The following is a 25228-nucleotide window of genomic DNA, read 5'->3' on the forward strand; positions in this document are numbered from 1 at the left end:
CTCCTATATGGTTGACTATTTTAAAAAACTGATTACATATAATGATAGAAGATGTATCGAGACACAGGAATGGGTATGTTTGATCTGGCAGAACAGTGGTTCATTAAAAGTGTGGGGTCTGCGTACGTGCCTGGTCCGCAAAGTATGGAAACAAAAAATTTTAAAATTAAAAAAAAAACGTTTACAAGTGTTTTTGATATAGATGTGCATAACAATACTTTGATAAGTATGCTTTAACTTAAATAGGGATGGTATAATAAAATTGTGGGGTCTGCGTTCGCACCTGGCCTCCATAGAAAGGAAATGCGCACAAACTTTAATAAAAACTTTTCATATCTATCTGCGTAAGTATACTTTGATAGTTATGTTTCAGTTTGAAGAAATATGGTATAATAAAATTATGAGGTGTCCGTTCGCACCTGACCTCCATAGAATGGAAATATGTCACAAAGTTTAACAAGGTTTTTTAATATAGATCCACAGAATATTGTGATAAGTGTTTCAGTGAGAACAGGTATGGTATGATAAATTATGGGGTTTATCTATTTTATTTTTACTTTCATCATATTTTGCTTTGATTTTGATACCCCCAAATTCGAAGTTATCTCTTTACAACCCTTCCTTTTCATAACCTATCATACTTTCATAAATCAGAGTCCATTTTCTGTAGGCTGTTTTTGAACCCAGTCAACGACAGGTACTTTTGCTAGTGTATATATATATATATATATATATATATATATATATATATATTTCTTTTCAAGGGAAATAAGGTAAAAAAAAAAACGTAATTAACCATATACCCAAATCTATAGAAAAAAGACTAAGCACTAACTCCTCCAACTCAACTATATTTCATAAACACAAACTATTCTATGAGAGCGCTTTAAAAAAATGTGGCTACCCCAATACTACATTAACATATCTGGAACCTAACATCCCCAATAACAATACTACTAATATTAAGAAGAAAAAGAATAGAACCCGCAAAGTCCTCTGGTTCAACCCTCCTTACAATAATATGGTAAAATCTAAATTAGGCAAAACATTTTTCATGTAAATTAAAAAGCACTTCCTCCCCAATATTATTTTGCATAAAATCTTTAATAACAACACTATCAAATTAAGTTACAGTTGCACCAATAACCTTGAAAATATAATTAAAAAACACAACAAAATACTAAATAACAACAATAAAATTAACAATCAGAGCAAATGTAACTGCATTATTAAATCCAGATGCCCACTCCAACAAAACTGCTTCGCAACAAACGTAGTATATAAAGCAACTATTACTCCCACAGAAGACCCTAATAATAAGAAATTTTATATAGGCATCTCAAGTACCCCCTTTAAGGAAAGATTCAGGGTCCACAAATGCTCCATAAACAACCCTAATCACCCAAACAAAACTTCACTCACCAACCACTACCTACAGCTAACCAGAAGCCAACTCACCCCAACTATCACCTGGGAAATCCTAAAAAAATCCAGCACTTGCAAATCAATTAACTCCCCATGTCATCTTTGTTTATATGAAAAATTATTTATCACAAATTTTAAAGACAAGGATAAACTTTTAAATAAAAAATACGAAACATCAATAAATTGCAAACACTACAAACAATATCTCCTTAGTAATTTTACTCCATTCCAAATATAAAAACTAACATAACAGAAATACCCTACCCACTACCTCCTGGATACCACCAATAACTTTTACCTACTACTTTCCTACTTAATTATCTATCCTCACCTCTACCGCCCATTAACCTAGTTACATACATCTAATAACCTCACCAATTAATATTATCTGACTCATTAACCAATAATTCTACTGTTCCCATCTTTACTATCATCAATAATCATCCTCAATCCGCCTACCTATCTATATTATCCAAACCTGCCCCCCTTCTCTTTTTTCTTTTCTTTTCTTTTCTCAACTTATATTATCCTTAATAACAACGTCTACAAAATGTAAATACCGCATTAAATGCACTTCCCCCCCCCCCCGGTCTACGTCGACCCCCCCCATCATTAATTAATAATTCCCATCTATACTATCATCAATAATCATCCTCAATCCGCCCACCTATCTATATTATCCGAACCTGCCTCCTTCTCTTTTTTCTTTTCTCAACATATATTATCCTTAATAACAACGTCTACAAAATGTAAATACTGCATTAATTGCACTTTCCCCCCCTTCCCCCCAGTCTATATCGACCCCCCCCTACTTTCCACCTTCTTACTATCATCAATAATCAACTTTAATCCGCATTAAATATATTCCCCCCTCCTCCTCTCCCCCCCAGGTATATGTCGAACCCCCCCTTCCTACACCTCCCCCCCCCAGCATCCGCATCCATCTCGAATTATATAATTATATGATTTAATTTTATGCAGATATCAATAACACCTCCAAAGGATCTAAAATCCAGCGTCCTCATAAAAAATACGTTGCCATGGTGACAATACTTACCAACTGCTACGGTGGCTACTGATCACTTACTCCCACTCCCTCTTACACAACTACAGATACCATGACGCAAAAACCTCTACTCCCACTACTCCCCCTAAGTATTTTTTGAAACTTTAACGTCTACTTTTCTTTCTTTCTTTTTTCTTTTTTCAAACGTATCTAATAGAAGCTCTTTAGCGTCTTTTCACAACTGAAATTCTACTATAAAACCTCCTCACACTACCACACGACCTCCCTCTCTATTTAATACCCCCCCCCCAATAACTTTCTATCCATTTCTGTAAGTTTAAACTTCAGTCCACCTATAAATTCCGATGAAATTGGTACTCTACCTCATATCCTGGGGTGAAAATCCAATGGAAACAGTAATGTAAATTTATTATGGGCTCAATAAAAAACTAAAAAATTATATATATATATATATATATATATAAGTAGGTTGTAGTTTGCTTGAAGCATTGTTGAAGAAAATTATAAGGTAAAATTAAAAGCCAAGAACAATGCGAGATTTTTTTTTATATAGAGTAAAATTAAATGCAAACAAAAGAAATAACGTTCTTTTTTTTTGTTGTTTGTTTTTTCTTTTTCACACAAATTTTAACTCTAAACAACAGTAATTTTTTTTTTCTGTTGTATTCAATGGTGATATAAATCTCAATATATTTCAGACTTATTAGTCCATTTTCAAGAGAAGACAGCGGAAGAGTGTTCAAAATTGGAAAAGTAGCCGCAGAGTTTGCCACGTGATACCGCGAAATATAGAACAAAAAATGACGTTAGGAGAACGTTAAAATAAATCAGTTGATGTTTGAAATACTTGTTGCGTTTGTGAATCAAGGGAGATGACTATTCAAGCAAGGTTTTTTTTTTTTTTTTTTTTTAATTATTGTTTTTCTTATGTTTTAAACTTATATTATAAAAGCGGAGCTCAATTCCAGTCTATTGTTTAGTGTGGGAGTATTTTTTGAAATAATTAAAGATTCAAGGATACGAAGTTGACCTACGTTTCTTGAAGAAGCAAGAATGTTGATGTGAAAATCTGGTTCTGAATTAATGCAAATGCGAATATGTTTATAGAACGACGAAGCAGTAGTGTTTAAGTGCTCTTTAATGCGGTGATGAAGCAATCTGGTAGTGCTTCCGATGTAAGATGCACTGCATTTAGCGCATTGTAGGTCGTAAACAACGTGGTTCTTAAAGCATAAACCTGTGTGTGATATTGGGCAATTAGAGAGTGAACAAGGGGAAGTTGTATGCGATGGATGTTTTCGGTTGAGCTGTTGTCTTAAAGTAGATCCAGTGTGGATGAGTTGAATGTTGAGCCCCTCGCTGCGGATGGCTTTTCGGATTGAAGATGAGATTTTGTCATTGAGGAAGGGTAGTTTTAGAAAACAATTGTTAGAGAAGGGTCGGGTGTTGCGTTTTTTCTTTTTAAGTGAGGATAGGATCGTATTAGGATAGCCGTTTAGTGAGAGGGTCTCTAGGAAATTGTTAGTGTGTGTATGTTTGTCGGAGATGTTAGTGCATTTGTCTTGTATGCGTGAGATTTCGGCATGTGCGTAGTTTAGTTTGTCCTTGAGAGGTAGCGCAGATTTGAACTGTACGAAGAGGCGTTTGCTGGCGGGTTTTTTGTAGAATTCAGTGCATATGGCACCATTTTTTTTTATTTGTATTTTAAAATCAAGTAGAGAAAGAGATTCCGAAGAGTCTGGGTGTTCTATAGTAAATTTTAAGTTTGGGTCTGCGTTATTGAATTTGTGGAAAATGTTAATAGCTTCTTCGCGGGAGTATGTGATAATTAAAATGTCATCGATATATCTAGTAAAAAGGAGATAAGAATAGCAGGTACTAAGGGTGTGTCTTTCGAGTTTGTCCATATAAGCAATGGCAAGAATACCGGATAGACTGGAGCCCATGGGTAGTCCAGATACTTGTTTGAACGTGTTTTGTAGGAAAGTAAAGTAAGTGTTGTCTACTATAATACGGAGGAGTTGTAAGAGATCTCCTGGAGTAATTCCGAAGCATTGTGGGTTTTTAGATGCTATAATGTCTGCCATGAGATTAATGGCTGGATGTGCAGGAATGGAGGTGTATAAAGAAACGACGTCTAGGCTAAATGGGTATCTGTATAGTTTGAGTAGATGGTGTGGTAGATCGTTGAGTCTGTTAATTACTTGGTTGGAACTACTAACATGGGCTGGGAAGGTAGAGAGTAGAGGTTTAAGTAGGCGGGATATTAACCAAGAGATTTTATAAAGGGGACCGTTAACGCTTGAAACAATGGGTCTGATCTGTGTGTGTGTGCTATTTTTGTGGGTTTTAATAAGGTGATAAAAGGTAGGTAATTTGCTGTATTTAGTAATATTTATATATTTATATATTTATTTATTTAGTAAAGTTATTACTAAATGCAGCAAATTACCTACCTTTTATCACCTTATTAAAACCCACAAAAATAGCACACACACACAGATCAGACCCATTGTTTCAAGCGTTAACGGTCCCCTTTATAAAATCTCTTGGTTAATATCCCGCCTACTTAAACCTCTACTCTCTACCTTCCCAGCCCATGTTAGTAGTTCCAACCAAGTAATTAACAGACTCAACGATCTACCACACCATCTACTCAAACTATACAGATACCCATTTAGCCTAGACGTCGTTTCTTTATACACCTCCATTCCTGCACATCCAGCCATTAATCTCATGGCAGACATTATAGCATCTAAAAACCCACAATGCTTCGGAATTACTCCAGGAGATCTCTTACAACTCCTCCGTATTATAGTAGACAACACTTACTTTACTTTCCTACAAAACACGTTCAAACAAGTATCTGGACTACCCATGGGCTCCAGTCTATCCGGTATTCTTGCCATTGCTTATATGGACAAACTCGAAAGACACACCCTTAGTACCTGCTATTCTTATCTCCTTTTTACTAGATATATCGATGACATTTTAATTATCACATACTCCCGCGAAGAAGCTATTAACATTTTCCACAAATTCAATAACGCAGACCCAAACTTAAAATTTACTATAGAACACCCAGACTCTTCGGAATCTCTTTCTCTACTTGATTTTAAAATACAAATAAAAAAAAATGGTGCCATATGCACTGAATTCTACAGAAAACCCGCCAGCAAACGCCTCTTCGTACATTTCAAATCTGCGCTACCTCTCAAGGACAAACTAAACTACGCACATGCCGAAATCTCACGCATACAAGACAAATGCACTAACATCTCCGACAAACATACACACACTAACAATTTCCTAGAGACCCTCTCACTAAACGGCTATCCTAATACGATCCTATCCTCACTTAAAAAGAAAAAACGCAACACCCGACCCTTCTCTAACAATTGTTTTCTAAAACTACCCTTCCTCAATGACAAAATCTCATCTTCAATCCGAAAAGCCATCCGCAGCGAGGGGCTCAACATTCAACTCATCCACACTGGATCTACTTTAAGACAACAGCTCAACCGAAAACATCCATCGCATACAACTTCCCCTTGTTCACTCTCTAATTGCCCAATATCACACACAGGTTTATGCTTTAAGAACCACGTTGTTTACGACCTACAATGCGCTAAATGCAGTGCATCTTACATCGGAAGCACTACCAGATTGCTTCATCACCGCATTAAAGAGCACTTAAACACTACTGCTTCGTCGTTCTATAAACATATTCGCACTTGCATTAATTCAGAACCAGATTTTCACATCAACATTCTTGCTTCTTCAAGAAACGTAGGTCAACTTCGTATCCTTGAATCTTTAATTATTTCAAAAAATACTCCCACACTAAACAATAGACTGGAATTGAGCTCCGCTTTTATAATATAAGTTTAAAACATAAGAAAAACAATAATTAAAAAAAAAAAAAAAAAAAAACCTTGCTTGAATAGTCATCTCCCTTGATTCACAAACGCAACAAGTATTTCAAACATCAACTGATTTATTTTAACGTTCTCCTAACGTCATTTTTTGTTCTATATTTCGCGGTATCACGTGGCAAACTCTGCGGCTACTTTTCCAATTTTGAACACTCTTCCGCTGTCTTCTCTTGAAAATGGACTAATAAGTCTAAAATATATTGAGATTTATATCACCATTGAATACAACAGAAAAAAAAAATTACTGTTGTTTAGAGTTAAAATTTGTGTGAAAAAGAAAAAACAAACAACAAAAAAAAAGAACTTTATTTCTTTTGTTTGCATTTAATTTTACTCTATATAAAAAAAAAATCTCGCATTGTTCTTGGCTTTTAATTTTACCTTATAATATATATATATATATATATATATATATATATATATATATAAACGAGGGTAGATAGAAGAGGAGAGTACATTCAATTCTATAAGAGGAGACTTATCAGGATAATATAAAGCTCAACAAATTTGAATGGAGCTAATATATAGGAGACAATAGGAGTGGAAAATGAATTCACAAACACTATATATTGGAAAATATAGAATGAGTCATTTATTTAATACATTTATTTGGAAAATAAAGGAGATTCTTTATACCAAGGTATTTTGAAGCCTAATGCTTCTCATCACAGGAGTAGAGAAGATGCTAGGTAACATAATGGTGATAGGACATCTAGCGAGGGAATTATCAGGAACGAAATAAATAAATAAAATTTTTGATGCTGTTAGGGGGACTATATTGAATTCTAAGATAAAGGAGGAGCATATTATATAAAGTGTAGTGTAAAAAGGAGTATAGGGTTTCTATCATAGTTTTAAATAATGTAAGTAGTTTATGTGTTTAAGATTCAGGGGGCAGTATAGGGGTAGTTGGGTTATGGTTCTATTTTATCCGATATAAGATGTATAGTGTTTATGTAGGCGATTTACGCTAAAGGTTTTTATCGACAGCGGTAACCGAGACAACAACACACTTCGAAATACCTTGATATAAAGAGTCCTCTTTATCCCCCAAATAAATGTATGTATATCCTTATTAAATAAATGACTCGTCCTATATTTTCCAATATATAGTGTTTGTGAATTCATTTTCCACTTCTACTGTCTCCTATCTATCTATCTAATATATATATATATATGTGTGTGTGTGTGTACATGATACTTCATAAGATATGACCAATTTTTTTTTATTATAATTTCAATATTTTTTCTCCTTTGCTGGTTGTTTTAACAAACTGAAACAATAAAATTGACATATTTATGTAACAGATAGACTTTTACAACCTTTGATATTGCCTCATCTTTTACACTTTCAAACAAGATAATAATTTTTATATTTTTTTCCTTCATGCTTTTTAATTTTTTCAATTTTTCCAATTTTAGGAAGTCCATCAACCCGGCTAACAGATCGCCCTCATAGATGTCAGGTTAATAATAGTCAAACAGAAAGGTGAGATTTTATTGCGTTTTTAGAAATCCAAATTGTCGGAGGCTCCTTCCAATTCAGACTGTACTCTAATCAACCATGTCTCTGACAGTATAGATACTGCGCTCTTCTTAGGTTTTAATGTCAAAGTACATGTGTTTGGTTATTTTAATTTCCATCATAATAATTGGCTTCTCAGGTTACACATATATGTCTGGATGATGTAATCATAGTTTGTCTATAACTCATTTCCTTACACAGACAGTCATGCAAGGTCCTGGATACGACCTTAAACTATATCCAGTGGTGAGGCCCCAGCTTGCGGGCTTTGGGGAGTGTGGAGCCACCCTTTAATTGCCATTGCTCCCAGGTCCATCTGACCCGGTGTGGTAGTACCTGTTAGGGTCCCAATTATGGGTTAAATAGAAACCGACTTGAAAACAACAAATATGCTCCATTAAAAAATTTTCTTCAAAATCTTTGGATTCGGCATAAAATAACCTGAAAAGGGTTGATATGTCGTAAAACAAAAACAACCAACCAACCAACCCAGACCATGAAGATCAGCAAGCTTCACTTCTAGACCTATTTCTAACCTCAGTGCCTGAGGATTGTATGACAAATGCCCATAGACCACTCGGAAACGTTGAACCCCTTGTGATATTAGACATCACCCTTAAATTAAAACTCAGTTATTGTCTTTCAGTCGTAGGCGTGTTCCTTTTCTTCCTGATATTCTTATGGATGGCTCTGCTTTCAATGAATAATCAACTCTAAGACTTCTTAGTCTTTCTTTTTTATCAAATCATTCTTTTGGAGTTCATATATTAAATCCGTTACTCTTTCTGATTCTCGGAAAATCTGTTCTCGCTATCACTCTAAACACTTTCCGCAAACATGACTCTATTCTCTATCTCTACAAATCTACTATCAAACTATGTATGGAGTACTGTTTCATATTTGGCTGGTGAATCTGTATCTCATTTAAGGATTCTCGATAAATTGCAGAAATGTATTTGTAATTTGATTGGCCTCGCATTTTCTTCTTCATTGCAACCTTTATCACAGGCATGATGTTGTTAGTTTCTACAAATATTATGGCATGTTTTCCTTAGAATTTTCTTATCTATTTCCTGTTTCTTTTGTTTCAGCTCATTTGATCCATTGGTCTCGAGGTCTCCATCAATTTGTTGTTTTAATATCTCGTTACAATACAGCTTCCTATTCAAGTAGATTCTTTCCAAGAACTGCAAGGTTATGGAACTCTCTTCTTGCTCACTGTTTATTTCTTACCTACAGCCTTGGTCTTTTCGTGGCTAAGGCTTAAAAGCATCTCCTGTGTTTGCAATAATCAGCTTTCATTCATGTTAGCTCCTGACATCAAGTGGCTTCATGCCTTGCTTCAAGTGATTTCCATTAAAAAAAACAAAAAAAACATCCTGACCCTAAGTTGAGGAACCGTTGCTCAAAATGGCAAGGTACTGCAAATAAGATGATTGGGAGGCCATCAGAAGACACATCAGAGATGCCCCATGGACTAATATCTTCTCTTTTCCTGCTGAACAGTGTGCCAATGAGACAACCAAATAGTGTAGAGTGAGTATTGAAGCAGATGTTCCCAGACAGAAGTATCATAGCAAACCCCACTATCTCTAATAGTTCACTTCAAATTGTGTAGCTGCCATTGTACAAAGGCAGTATATATTCCAGAGGTTCATCCGTTATAAGTCAAGTACAAATAGGCAAAAATATATAGATGTTAAAAATCATTGTAGGAGAGAAATCGCCACAGCCAAGAGAAGGCATGCTGAAATAACCAATGTGTGTGTGTGTGTTTCTATATATATATTTTTTTACTACTTGCAATAGTATTTAAATATATGGTACTTGTACGGTTTAATCAAGACATTAAAAAATGAAAATATCAGAAAAAGTTTAAATTGTACGTATCCGTTATGGAATTAAGTTCTCTGTAAAAAAATTTCACTTAATTTCATCAAGTAGTTTTTTTTTTTTTTACAGTGAAAAAACAATTTGTTATGATACTGAGCAAAAGGTTTGATTTTTAGGAAGAAACGCTAGTATTAAAGATGGGGAGGGAGTGTCGGCATTTTATCTGGAGTTATCTCCCCGTGGCATGTTCAAAAGATTCCAAGATGGCTGACTTTAACACGCTGTCATAAAAACATGTTTTTCTGCTGTAAAAAAAATACTCGATCAAATTAAATGAAATTTTTTTTCTGAAGATCTTCAGTCCAAAACGGATACATACTATATAACCTTTTTTTTCCCATTTTTACCAGGAGGTTGTGTGCATCGCACCCAAGAAGGCTGAACTACTTGTCTTGTGATTCATCTTCAACCTTAGACTCAACAAACAACTTCCTTCCAAATTTCCCTATGCGGACTGAAGTTACATTTGATGATTTGAAAATCACCCCTTCTCATATATCGATATCATAAAAAATTTAGACATCTCCAACGCGTGTCGGCCTAATCTCATCCTTGCCGTACTAATCAAGAAATGCTCCACTGAGCTAACTCCTGTCCTGTCCAAACTCTTCAGCAAATAACTACTTGATAGCTGGAAAATTGCTTCTGTAATATCAGTGTACAAGAATTCTTGCAAAATAACTGATCTCAGTTTATCAACCTTCAATCAAGCATTAGTCCACCATCTTGTAAATGCTAAGCGTTTTTTTGACCAAGAGCATGCTCATTCTACTGCAGATATTTTAACCATCATATCTGAATGCATATATCGTGTACTGGATAAAACAAGCTAGAGCTGTAGCCTGTATCGAAAGCCTTTGTCAAGGTCTGGCATGAAGAGCCTGTCACAAAAATTCCTTTGGTATTATTGGACAAGTACTCAACATAATCAAATCCTTCTTAGACAAGAGAAAAATCCAGGTTGTTCTTTGTGGCCATACATCAAAACAACATGCTATAAATGCAGGTGTGCATCAGAAGTTGATACAACCTCTGACTTTCTTTATGTGTATTTTGTTGAACTCTGGAATCCTTCTGTCAACCTTGAGAATCTGAATGGAACACTTTAATTTAATTCACATGGGTAGCATTTTGTCAGCCATGAATATTTTGAAATGTATTTCATTACATTTCTGAATTTCTGAGATAATGATTGATAATTCGTATTATTTGGATTCTTCAGACTACTGTTCTCATCTTGAGTATTATTTTCACAACGTTTTGGTCGATGTAACCTCCGACCTTCTTCAGGTGTATCTTTTGAGATAATGATTGATAATTCGTATTATTTGGATTCTTCAGACTACTGTTCTCATCTTGAGTGTTATTTTCACAACGTTTTGGTCGATGTAACCTCCGACCTTCTTCAGGTGTATCTTTTGAGATAATGATTGATAATTCGTATTATTTGGATTCTTCAGACTACTGTTCTCATCTTGAGTGTTATTTTCACAACGTTTTGGTCGATGTAACCTCCGACCTTCTTCAGGTGTATCTTTTGAGATAATGATTGATAATTCATATTATTTGGATTCTTCAGACTACTGTTCTCATCTTGAGTATTATTTTCACAACGTTTTGGTCGATGTAACCTCCGACCTTCTTCAGGTGTATCTTTTGAGATAATGATTGATAATTCGTATTATTTGGATTCTTCAGACTACTGTTCTCATCTTGAGTGTTATTTTCACAACGTTTTGGTCGATGTAACCTCCGACCTTCTTGAAGTGTATCTTTTGAGATAATGATTGATAATTCGTATTATTTGGATTCTTCAGACTACTGTTATCATCTTGAGTGTTATTTTCACAACGTTTTGGTCGATGTAACCTCCGACCTTCTTCAGGTGTATCTTTTGAGATAATGATTGATAATTCGTATTATTTGGATTCTTCAGACTACTGTTCTCATCTTGAGTGTTATTTTCACAACGTTTTGGTCGATGTAACCTCCGACCTTCTTCAGGTGTATCTTTTGAGATAATGATTGATAATTCGTATTATTTGGATTCTTCAGACTACTGTTCTCATCTTGAGTGTTATTTTCACAACGTTTTGGTCGATGTAACCTCCGACCTTCTTCAGGTGTATCTTTTGAGATAATGATTGATAATTCATATTATTTGGATTCTTCAGACTACTGTTCTCATCTTGAGTGTTATTTTCACAACGTTTTGGTCGATGTAACCTCCGACCTTCTTCAGGTGTATCTTTTGAGATAATGATTGATAATTCGTATTATTTGGATTCTTCAGACTACTGTTCTCATCTTGAGTGTTATTTTCACAACGTTTTGGTCGATGTAACCTCCGACCTTCTTCAGGTGTATCTTTTGAGATAATGATTGATAATTCGTTTTATTTGGATTCTTCAGACTACTGTTATCATCTTGAGTGTTATTTTCACAACGTTTTGGTTGATGTAACCTCCGACCTTCTTCAGGTGTATCTTTTGAGATAATGATTGATAATTCGTATTATTTGGATTCTTCAGACTACTGTTCTCATCTTGAGTGTTATTTTCACAACGTTTTGGTCGATGTAACCTCCGACCTTCTTCAGGTGTATCTTTTGAGATAATGATTGATAATTCATATTATTTGGATTCTTCAGACTACTGTTCTCATCTTGAGTGTTATTTTCACAACGTTTTGGTCGATGTAACCTTCGACCTTCTTCAGGTGTATCTTTTGAGATAATGATTGATAATTCGTTTTATTTGGATTCTTCAGACTACTGTTCTCATCTTGAGTGTTATTTTCACAACGTTTTGGTCGATGTAACCTCCGACCTTCTTGAAGTGTATCTTTTGAGATAATGATTGATAATTCGTATTATTTGGATTCTTCAGACTACTGTTCTCATCTTGAGTGTTATTTTCACAACGTTTTGGTCGATGTAACCTCCGACCTTCTTCAGGTGTATCTTTTGAGATAATGATTGATAATTCGTTTTATTTGGATTCTTCAGACTACTGTTCTCATCTTGAGTGTTATTTTCACAACGTTTTGGTCGATGTAACCTCCGACCTTCTTCAGGTGTATCTTTTGAGATAATGATTGATAATTCGTATTATTTGGATTCTTCAGACTACTGTTCTCATCTTGAGTGTTATTTTCACAACGTTTTGGTCGATGTAACCTCCGACCTTCTTCAGGTGTATCTTTTGAGATAATGATTGATAATTCGTTTTATTTGGATTCTTCAGACTACTGTTCTCATCTTGAGTGTTATTTTCACAACGTTTTGGTCGATGTAACCTCCGACCTTCTTCAGGTGTATCTTTTGAGATAATGATTAATAATTCATATTATTTGGATTCTTCAGACTACTGTTCTCATCTTGAGTGTTATTTTCACAACGTTTTGGTTGATGTAACCTCCGACCTTCTTCAGGTGTATCTTTTGAGATAATGATTGATAATTCATATTATTTGGATTCTTCAGACTACTGTTCTCATCTTGAGTGTTATTTTCACAACGTTTTGGTCGATGTAACCTTCGACCTTCTTCAGGTGTATCTTTTGAGATAATGATTGATAATTCGTTTTATTTGGATTCTTCAGACTACTGTTCTCATCTTGAGTGTTATTTTCACAACGTTTTGGTCGATGTAACCTCCGACCTTCTTGAAGTGTATCTTTTGAGATAATGATTGATAATTCGTATTATTTGGATTCTTCAGACTACTGTTCTCATCTTGAGTGTTATTTTCACAACGTTTCGGTCGATGTAACCTCCGACCTTCTTCAGGTGTATCTTTTGAGATAATGATTGATAATTCGTATTATTTGGATTCTTCAGACTACTGTTCTCATCTTGAGTGTTATTTTCACAACGTTTTGGTCGATGTAACCTCCGACCTTCTTGAAGTGTATCTTTTGAGATAATGATTGATAATTCGTTTTATTTGGATTCTTCAGACTACTGTTCTCATCTTGAGTGTTATTTTCACAACGTTTTGGTCGATGTAACCTCCGACCTTCTTGAAGTGTATCTTTTGAGATAATGATTGATAATTCGTATTATTTGGATTCTTCAGACTACTGTTCTCATCTTGAGTGTTATTTTCACAACGTTTTGGTCGATGTAACCTCCGACCTTCTTCAGGTGTATCTTTTGAGATAATGATTGATAATTCGTTTTATTTGGATTCTTCAGACTACTGTTCTCATCTTGAGTGCTATTTTCACAACGTTTTGGTCGATGTAACCTCCGACCTTCTTGAAGTGTATCTTTTGAGATAATGATTGATAATTCGTATTATTTGGATTCTTCAGACTACTGTTCTCATCTTGAGTGTTATTTTCACAACGTTTTGGTCGATGTAACCTCCGACCTTCTTCAGGTGTATCTTTTGAGATAATGATTGATAATTTGTATTATTTGGATTCTTCAGACTACTGTTCTCATCTTGAGTGTTATTTTCACAACGTTTTGGTCGATGTAACCTCCGACCTTCTTCAGGTGTATCTTTTGAGATAATGATTGATAATTCGTATTATTTGGATTCATCAGACTACTGTTCTCATCTTGAGTGTTATTTTCACAACGTTTTGGTCGATGTAACCTCCGACCTTCTTGAAGTGTATCTTTTGAGATAATGATTGATAATTCGTATTATTTGGATTCTTCAGACTACTGTTCTCATCTTGAGTGTTATTTTTACAACGTTTCGGTCGATGTAACCTCCGACCTTCTTCAGGTGTATCTTGTCGAATATTTCTGTTGAACATATGAATTTGGACAGAATTTCAAACGGAACCCCTTATTTAAATCACGCAGGTAGCATGGTCTCATTCTGTCATCCATAACTGGATAGAGGTCCTAAATAATTTGCAATTACATTTTTCAGTTGCCCGCACAGTGGTTAGAGTACTTGAAAAAAATCAATTGTAAAAGTGATATTCTCAGTGTGGGACACTGAAAAAATACAATTGCGAATTACTTAGGACCTTTATCCGGTCGTGGCTTATGGAACGAGAGCATGCTACTCCCATGAAGTTAATAAAGTGTTCTGTTCGAAATTCCGTTCAAGTTCCCAATTGACAGTTCTTAAGATAGTAAATGTAGAACAGTTTAGCAGCAGCCGTATGACATCTAATGTATGCAAATTACCAAGCTGACTACATGGGTGACATCGCAGAGAAGGGGGAGAAAAGGTAGTGACAAAAAGACATGTAGCCAGAGAAGCGGCGGAGAAGCACATGTTCGAGACATGGCCAGAAAAAAAAACAGCGAGCGACATGTGGGTGACAAGTGCATCTTAAAAGGACATGTAAATGTGAGAAATGAATTGTTGGAAATATCAAGAATAAATGAATTGTTGGAAATACCAAGAATAAATGAATTGTTGGAAATACCAAGAATAAATGAATTGTTGGAAATACCAAGAATAAATGAATTGTTGGAAATACCAAGAATAAATGAATTGTTGGAAATACCAAGAATAAATGAATTGTTGGAAATACCAACAATAAATGAATTGTTGGAAATACCAAGAATAAATGCCTCTTGTTAACAAAACTGAAAATACAAGTCAAATTTCGTTATTGGGACAAATTCTGTGTTAACATGTAACATTACAAGACAAAAAAAAAATATGGGAGGAAGTAATAAGGATGGATTTGAGAAGAAGAAGGATAAATAAAGACCTGGACAGAGATAAGTTGGGAAGTCAGTTTTTAAAAGCTGCCGAACGCATACTCCTCTCTTGCTTCTCTGCTTTTTTTCTTTCCTTTCTTTGTGACGACACCCATGCAGAATGTTAACTGTCATCAGACTGCTGCTGTTCTGTTACGCAGTTTTGGGAATTGTTTTGTTTTTAATTTAGCAGATTCAGAATTTACTTTTTCTATGCAATGCCATGTTGTCTTGAAATTAAAAGTATTTTTCAAGTACCTGGTATAAGTAAGTTCGAAAGTCAATTTCTAAAAGCTGTCCAATACATGTCATCATATAAAACAGGTGTTCATGACTTTAATGCAATGTTATTTTACTTTATTAGAGTTTAAAAGTATTTTTCAATAATTTGCAGTAACCGCAGAAGTACAGGGTCAGTACCGTCTCCCTCATCTACATCATCCACATCATCCACAAATGCCCCAAACAGTAATTCAAGCCCAACATTAGCTCCAGGTAAGTCATCTTACTCTATTTTTTTTACATAAACTTTAACTCATTCTATTACATATCTTTCTTTCCGTTCGATGGACGAAGGTAAGTAGTAGTCTTTGTTTTGTTTCTCATATATTATCTCCTCTCCCCTCTTTGGTTTTCATACATAAAGTAAATTTCACAGTGTATAAGGATTATTTGATACTGGAGATATTCATAATCGTACCCTGTTTCCAAAAGAGGGGAGATATAACATATGAGAAATATTTGGAATCAAGTCTCCCCTTGCTGTTATTTTAGATGATTTGAAAAACAAAAATCTGAAATTCTAAGTTCATTTTAAATCATTGAAAAGAACGCAACTGTCTTTGCGGAATTAATACAGTGTTTAGATGACTGAAGTCTATCACTGGTAATGAGAGAAGCCCTGGACGACGGCTGCAAAGCATTAAACATATTGAAAGAGCATTATTTATCGAAAGGAAAACCCAAAATTATTTCTTTATACACTGAACTGACCTAATCACAAGAGTTTCCAATGTAGATTCAGGACTCAAAATGGCGACTACATTAAAAATGTAGAGAGCTCTGTTAGCGAGCATACATTTTTTTATTTTCGTGTACATTTGATGCGTCAACAAGCAATAATAATTTTCTTGTCGATTGTGGGGCCACGGCACATGTGATTACAAAGGAATCTGATTTTATCAATTTTGATCCCAACTTTAAGCCACAAAATCATTTTGTAGAACTAGCTGACGGGAGTCGAGTCAATGATATCGTTTTGAAAAGAGGCAATGCGAAAATCTCGCTAAAGAACAATAAAGGTGAATTGTTTCTGTATTCTAGAAAAACGCTCGTCTAATCCCAAAATTTAAACAAAATATATTTTCTGTACAAGCTGCCACAAAACAAGGTGCAAATATAAACTTTAGCCCCAATAAATCAAAACTGGTATACTCGAATGGAACTGTATTCGACATTAAAGAAAATAGAAGACTATATTATTTAAATAGCGTAGTCCCATCAAAAACCGCCTGCCATGATCTACAGACATGGCATAAAATTCTTGGACAGTGCAATATTCCTGATATCAAAAAGTTGCCGACTGTAGTTGATGGAATGCAAATACAAACATTAAAAAACCTTCAACTGCGATGTCTGTACGCAAGGGAAAATGACAAACTATCAAAGCAAGATACCAGAAAAAAAAAAAAAATCCTATCAATGGTGCATTGTGACTTGAACGGTCCCGTAGAACCGATGGCCAGAGAACATTATAGAAATGTGTTGAATTTCGTAGATGACCATTCAGGTTTAATAATGGTTTATTTTTTAAAGAACAAATCTGATACCCTGCTAGCAACTAAGAAATATCTAGCCGACATGGCCCCCTACGGTGAAATCAAGTGTATACGCTCTGACAATGGTACGGAATTCACCAATAAAGACTTTGAACTTTTACTAATTAGCCATCATATCAGGCATGAAACATCAGCTCCTAGATCGCTACACCAAAACAGGACTGCTGAACGTGCATGGCGGACACTTTTTGAAATGGCAAGATGCCTACTCATTGAATCAAAACTCCCTAAAAACCTCTGAACGTATGCACTTATGGCGGCAGCCTATATACGCAACAGGTGCTTTAACAAAACACTATCTAAAACTCCATATGAATCTTTCTGCAGTAAAAAAAAAAAAAAAATTTAAGCAGAATGCATATATTTGGTTCAACTTGCTTCGCATATATATAGAGAAAAAGAGTAAATTGAATATTAAAGCTGACAGAGGTATATTTCTTGGATACGATAAAAACAGTCCAGCCAATTTAATATTTTTTCCCAAAAAAAATAAAATAAAAAGAATCCGGTGTGTAAAATTCACAGACACGTTTAATTGTAAAGATGAAAACCCGTCATATGAAGAGGATGGAATTATATTACCTCAAATAATTAGAACAAACGAAAACAATAAAAATGACGGAGACGAGAGTGTCCATGATGATGATAAAGTCGAAAGATATCCCAAAAGAAATAGAAGACGACCCGATTTTTTTGTGGTCGACAATATAAAGGATTGTCAAATCGACTAATGCTATTCAATGGAAAATGCGCCAAAAAAGCTTCAATGAAGCAATTAATTCAGAACATTGTGATGAATGGAAAATTGCCATGAAAAAAGAAATGGATGCCTTAACCGAAAATGATACCTATACGGTAGTGCCTCTCCCAAGAGATAAACATGTTATTTCTACCAGATGGGCCTTTACAAAAAAGAGTACAGCATCAGGCATAGAACAGTACAAAGCAAGATTTGTTGCTAAGGGGTGCTCTCAGATTTACGGTAAAGAATACTTTTCTACGTTTTCGCCGACCACAAACCTAACGGCAATCAGAGTTTTACTGCAAGTTGCATCACAATATGACCTAAACATCCATCGAATGGACGTAAAAAATGCTTATCTGAATGCCCCAATAGACTGTGAAATTTATATTACCCCTCCAGAGGGATTTATAATGAAAAATAAAAATAGCGTGTGGCGACTTAACAATTCATTAATATGGTCTAAAGCAGAGTGCTCAGTGTTGGAACACAGTATTCCATGATTATATTATTAAACAACAATTTAGACAATGCGCTGTAGACCTCTGTTTATATACCCAACACAAAGACGATAAACTACTGATTTTGGTTTTGTGGGTCGATGATATTTTAATCGCATCATATTGTGACATGTTAACTGATGTTAAGAACAAATTAAGTAAAAGATTCAAAATGACCGATCTTGTCAAAATATCCTGGTTTCTGGGGATAGAATTTACTCAAAGCAAAGGACTTGCTACGATGACTCAATCGAGGTACATCGACAAAATACTATTAAAATTTGGAATGGAAGAGTGCTCTACACCGGTTGAAAATGATATTAATAAAAATATACACACAGAATCTGAAATAATAAGTGACACACAATATCGCGAAATTATAAGTAGTCTTATATATTTGATGACTGCAACCAGGCCCGACATATGCTATACAGTAATAAAACTGTCACAAAAATTATCATGACCGACAATGAAGGATTTAAACAGAGCTAAACAAGTCCTACGTTATTTAAAAAGAACTAAAGAACAGAAGTTAGTATTTAGAAAATCAAGAAATCCCCTAAAATTAGGTTTTTCGGATTCAGACTGGGCAAGCGACGAGGATTGCAAGAGTGTATCTGGATATTGTTTCAGACTCTCAGAAAATGGTCCTATTATTTCATGGAAATCTAAAAAGCAATAGATTGTATCTCTCTACATGTGAAGCAGAATTTATCGCGATCACACACACGACCCAGGAAGCACTCTACCTTAAAAATATCCTGAAGACTATTTTAGAGCCAGAATTGATTACAAGCCCCGTGGTAATTAATTGTGATAATCAAGCCAGTATAGTCTTAGCACAGAGCACGGTGATCAACCAAAGATCTAGGCATATGGATATAAAATGCCATTTCGTAGAAAACGAGATAAAAAAGGAATCCATTATTTTGAATTACGTATCATCAGAACAAAATATCGCTGATATATTTACGAAACCGGCGACACGGATAAAGCTACAACGTTTTTTCTCAAAACTTGTTGGTGAATTCGACTGAATAATTTTTTATTTTCTTTCACTGCCCTAACACTTTAACCTACTAATGCGTAACTAATACTTTTGCTTAAAAAAAAAAAAAAAAAAAATCTTTGTAATTTTCCTTTTTGACATTGGAACACAATTAAAAATGGCGTCTTTTTAAATGCTAACATTCTAAGATCCAAATGATTTCTAATTTTTGTTATGTCTAAGTAAATATAAAAATATATATTTATTTTTGAGCAGAACAAACACAAGGGACTTCCCCATTATAAAAAAAATAGGGAGGATGTTGCAATATTTTGGTTCTATAATGGAGGTATGATCCCACACAGTTGGACGATTCTATTTATAAAAGATGCTGCTAAGAACTGACGAATCAAATAAATTCACGTTCTGCTACCAACCAATCAGAAACCAGAATTGCTTCATAAATATTAAACCTTTTCTGGAGCAATTTCACATGTTCTTTTCCCGGGTTTCGACACGGTAAGAATATTTTGTTCTGTGGAACTGTCTACTACAAACAAGTCACCTCCCAGGACTTGTGTGTAACAGCAAACCATCTGAAACTGTTCTGAAACTCAAAATGGCTTGCACTTCTAGAAGATACTAACCTTAAATTTAAAAGAAAAGATTTAAAAGAAAAGATTCATCTTAAAATGTTAAATATTAAATACATTAATAACTAGTAACATCTTTTTTATTTTTATTAACTTTTTTTATTTTTATTAACATCTTTTTTATTTTTATTAACATCTTTTTTATTTTAAATATGAAAAGTAGTTGTATCGTGTTTTACAATATTGACGCTATCTTTGATTTTTATGACAATGTGTGTGTGTGTACATGTTACATTTTTATAATTTCGATATTTTTTCTCCTTCATTGGTTGTTTTAACAAGTTGCAATTAAAATTGACATATGTATGTATAAGGATTATTTGATACTGAAGATATTCATAATTGTACCCTATTTACAAAAGGGGGGAGATATAACATATGAGAAATATTTGGAATCAAGTCTCCCCTTGCTGTTATTTTAGATCATCTGAAGCTATAGCAACAAGTTTTAATCTCCTCTCCCTCAAGGCCAGACGTTTTGGTTATTTATATATGTATATATTGCAGTAAAGTCCCATCCCTACATAGTTGAGATCCCTAGATGTAAGAAAGCCTTTTACTGTAATAGCTTCTTCCCCAGAACTGCTAGACTTTGGAATTCTCTTCCGGTTTCCTGCTTCCCCAACTCTACTGATATGCAGAAGTTCAAGTGTAATGTGAACAGACATCTTGCTGCTAAACTCCCTACATCAAAGTGGCAACATGGCTTGTTTGGGGTGAAAATGTAATAAAATATATATATATATATATATATATATATATATACACACACACACACACACAAGTTACAAAAGCATTTCATCCAAGGCATTAAAATTGTTAAACAAAATGTTTTTACTATAGGCTTTAAAAAATAAAGGTACAAGATTCAATTTGAAATTTATCTTCAAAGTGCACTTTTATAAATTTTACAAAGTAATGTATAAAAATTTAATTTAAATTGAATCAAAAAATTACCTTGGATTTATTTTATGTAATGTACATTCTGTTGAACTTTTAAAAAAAAATCATTGAAAATTTTATATCTATATCATTAATTGCTAGATGAAAGATAATGTTTTTAAATTGCAACAAAATGTACATTGCATAAAATAAATCCAAGGTAATTTTTTTGATTCAATTTAAATTAAATTTTTATACCTTACTTTGTAAAATTTATAAAAGTGCACTTTGAAGATAAATAAACTTCAAATTGAATCTTGTACCTTTATTTTTAAAGCCTATAGTAAAAACATTTTGTTGAACAATTTTCATGCCTTGGATGAAATGCTTTTGTAACTTGCATCTTATCTTTTTAAGATTATATTTTAAAACTCTCCTTCTCTCTATTTCATTTTGTATTTCTCCTCAAACCACAACTCATTTTTGCAACCCCCTCTTTGTATTATTACAGGTCTGGATATTCTCTATTTCAGTTTGTATTTCTCCTCACACCACAACTCATTTTTTGCAACTCCCTTCTTTGTAATACAGGTCTAAATAATGAGAAAATCTGATTTTTTTTTTAACAAAAACTTTAAAATAACTTTTTTGGATTAAATTTTTTTAAAACTTCTTTCAGAATATAAAATCTTTAAAATTTAATAAGGAACATATTTCATATAGGTTTCATTAAAAAATATTCGGTACATAACGAGAAAAATAGAGATGTATATTTCAAAAGGAGTGTATAACTGGTTATGGTCAATAGTAGTCCTCGCCAGCGAAAGTCGTTGTTATTTTTATTATATTATTGTTATTTAAAACAGTTTGTGTCCTGCTCTTTCGCGCAAGGACTAATATATATATATATATATATATATATATATGTCTCTGTGTGTACATGATACTTCATAAGATATAACCAATTTATTTATTATAATTTCAATATTTTTCTCCATCATTGGTTGTTATAACAAACTAAAAAAATGAAATTGACATATTTATATAACAGATAGACTTTTACAACCTTTGATATTGCCTCATCTTTTACACTTTCAAACAAGATAATAAGTTTTATATTTTTTTCCTTCATGCTTATTAATTTTTTCAATTTTTCCAATTTTAGGAAGTCCATCAACCCGAATAACAGATCGCCCTCATAGATGTCAGGTTAATAATAGTCAAACAGAAAGGTGAGATTTTATTGCGTTTTTAGAAACCAATATTGTTGGAGGTGGAGACTTTGGTTTGTCTTGGTGAGTGCTAGTGTGATTTTAAGAGTTCTGAGTGGATGGACTAGGTTCAGCAAACTTCTGACATTACTAACCAGCAAAGCATCACCAATTTCGACCAAGAAAAGAATCTAGAAAGATGAGATTTGACTTATGTACAAGGATATAAGTTCTCTCTTTTTTTTTTTTTTTTTTTTTTTTTTACACAGCAAAAGTGGATTTCTACTAAAATAACTAAAGCCTTTTATGGGTGCAAGTTCTCTGGGGTTTTTTTTTTTTGGGGGGGGGGGTATTGAAGTCTGCACTTTTTTCTTGAAATAAAAAAAGGCTGATTTTTCAATTTTATGACAGTTCTCTCTGAAAACTGAAAATGTTAATTTTGTCTTGAAGACTAAGATATTATGGTGTATCATAGTTTCATCAAAGAATGACTTCCTGTCTCCTTCCTACCACATGCACACTTTCTTAATTTTGACTTTCTTAGTTGTTATTGAAATGAATGGCTCTCGTCTTGGGAAAGCTCCACGTTTTGACAAGCTACTGAGGCTAACTTTCACTCTTGATCTGAAATGGAACACATACATCAAATCTGTTGCCAATATCACTGAAAAAATGGTTGGATCACTCTACCAATCCTGTAGGTGTCTCACTGTCGATGCAATCTTCTATTTGTATAGGAGCCAAGCATGCCCTAAAATAGAGTACTGGCTTTGAAACCTAGTAGGTGATGCCGTTTTCTCTTCCCTGCAACCTATTTCCCACAGAAAAGATCTTTCAAGCCTTCTCTGCTCTATCATTATTTTCATGGCAAGTGCTTGACTGAACTCCAATCTATGGTCCTCCCTTGCTAAACTTTCACAAAAAAGAAACACTTGACTAGCTACAACCACTATATATGATTTCCCCCACTAAATCTGAACACAAATTCTATGAACAAAGCTTCTTTTCCAGAACTGTGAAACACTGTTCTACTGGCCTGCTTCCTGGTTGAATACAGCATGGTAGGCTTCAAATCCAATGTAAACAAATTCCTGTTAAGCCGTCCCCATAAATAATAAAATTCTACCCAATCTAAACCATTAATGATTACTACACTACACCCTTACATTCATTAACCCTTATCCTCGAGTTGCCATTGGGCCTTAATATTGTTGCATAAATAAATCCTTGTGAGGAGGTTAAACAATAAATTTGTCCAGAAAACGTGACCAACGGTCATGTGTGGAATCTTTGTGTGGTCAGGCGAAACAAAAAGCAAACAAAATGCCAATCACAAGTCTGGGATAGCCCGGGAGATGATGTCAAAGCGAGGTCAAGTTTTAGGACACAAAATATCTGGGCAGCGAATAACCACATTCTTGCAAAACAATTTCGGACAATCGGAAATCATCATTTAGGCCAAATAAAGAGACAGCGAGAAGAATAAAAGAAGAATGATGCGGTGATATGAGAGGGGTGCTAGTAACACAGTCTTCTATATGCCACCACCAAGCGGCCATCAGATTGTTCAATCTGTCACTAAAAACTTCTATGTACAGAAATAAACAACAGCATATTTTTTTTTCCACTGATAAGCGTGTTTAAGTAAAAAGAAATGACAAAAATTGTTATTTTTTTAAATTAAATTGACTTAAGCGAAATTGACAACTCGGCCATCATCATCATCATCATCATCATCAAACTGAAATGTAACAACAAGTAAAAAAAAAGTTAAAACTGATTTTTCGAGTTGTTTAGAAAACAGTTTTTTTATCTGCTTTCTCTTCACACATACATACACACACATGAGATCATAGTTCTCCACACTACGAAATCACATTTACACACACACACACACACACACACACACACACACACACACACACACACACACATGGGATCATGGCTCCGCCACACTAGAAATACATCTCTGTTTCATCTTTTTTTGTCTTTGACTACCCCCACATCACTTTATTCTTAAACCAATATCAAGATTTTTGTCCAGAATTCCCATATATTAAATGACAGAAATAAAGAAAAATCTGTGTGATGTATGTACTCGTGACGAAAAAAAAAATATATATTCCAAAAATCATGTGAATTGATCCAGTAGTTTCATTTTTATATAAGACTGTTGTTGTCCCTAAATGCCAGAAAGCTTTCTATTCTAATAGTCTCTTCCCTCGAACAACTAAACTTTGGAATTTCCTTCCTGCTGCCTGCATACTGGGCAGTACTGATATGCAGAAGTTTAAATGTAACATAAACAAATATCTTGTTGATCTTTCCTAGACATGGCCCCAAATAGTAGCCCCTTACGTCCAAGTGGCGATATGCTTTGTAAGGGGTGAACATGAGTAAAAAAAAAATAAATAAAAAAGACTAGCGTGGGTGCTTGGCGTTGCCTGGGTGTTTGTAAGTGTGTGTTGAGCAAAAAAAAAAAAATTGTGGTAGTAGGCAGGCAGGCAGGCTCGAACCCGTGCCACGAAGGAGGAAAATAGTGAATTAAATGAATTGGTAATTAACCTTTGCCCGGGTGGAGGATATTGGCACAAAGACGAAATAAAAAAAAATTTTTTAAATATAGAAAGAGGTGGGATCGAACTCGAAAACGTAGGGTAATTAGTCTTCCTCGCTAACCATTACGCCATAGTGAATTCAATGAATTGGTAATTAACTTAAGAATCATGTAAACGCAGAAATGAACATTGCTTTTTAAATCTGGTTGGTGGCCACTTAAGCTTCCCAGTTTCTGTTTGTTTTCCCGCAAAAGTGAATTAGACACAAGGTGGTTTTTAATGTTGTGGAAAACCAGCCCCCCCCCCCAAAAAAAAAGGGGGGGAACTCTATCAGTATCCAAATGAATAGTAATTGTCTCAGTATGAAGGGTT

General features: G+C 34.3%; 1 protein-coding gene across 2 annotated transcripts in view; it reads left to right on the top strand.

Annotated features, from left to right (window-relative positions):
* Positions 1–25228, top strand: part of LOC145268350 (serine/threonine-protein phosphatase 4 regulatory subunit 4-like) — a 295902-nt gene that overhangs the window by 245934 nt on the left and 24740 nt on the right. For both annotated transcript variants that reach the window (XM_080123870.1, XM_080123872.1), the window contains 3 exons: positions 7810–7876; positions 15879–15979; positions 22253–22319. In XM_080123870.1, the coding sequence (XP_079979996.1) occupies positions 7810–7876; positions 15879–15979; positions 22253–22319 (235 nt within the window). The remainder of the gene's footprint in view (positions 1–7809; positions 7877–15878; positions 15980–22252; positions 22320–25228) is intronic.

Source organism: Euprymna scolopes, chromosome 43 (genome assembly GCF_053919585.1).
Source record: "Euprymna scolopes isolate OS-2025 chromosome 43, ASM5391958v1, whole genome shotgun sequence".
Taxonomy (NCBI): Eukaryota; Metazoa; Mollusca; class Cephalopoda; order Sepiida; family Sepiolidae; genus Euprymna; species Euprymna scolopes.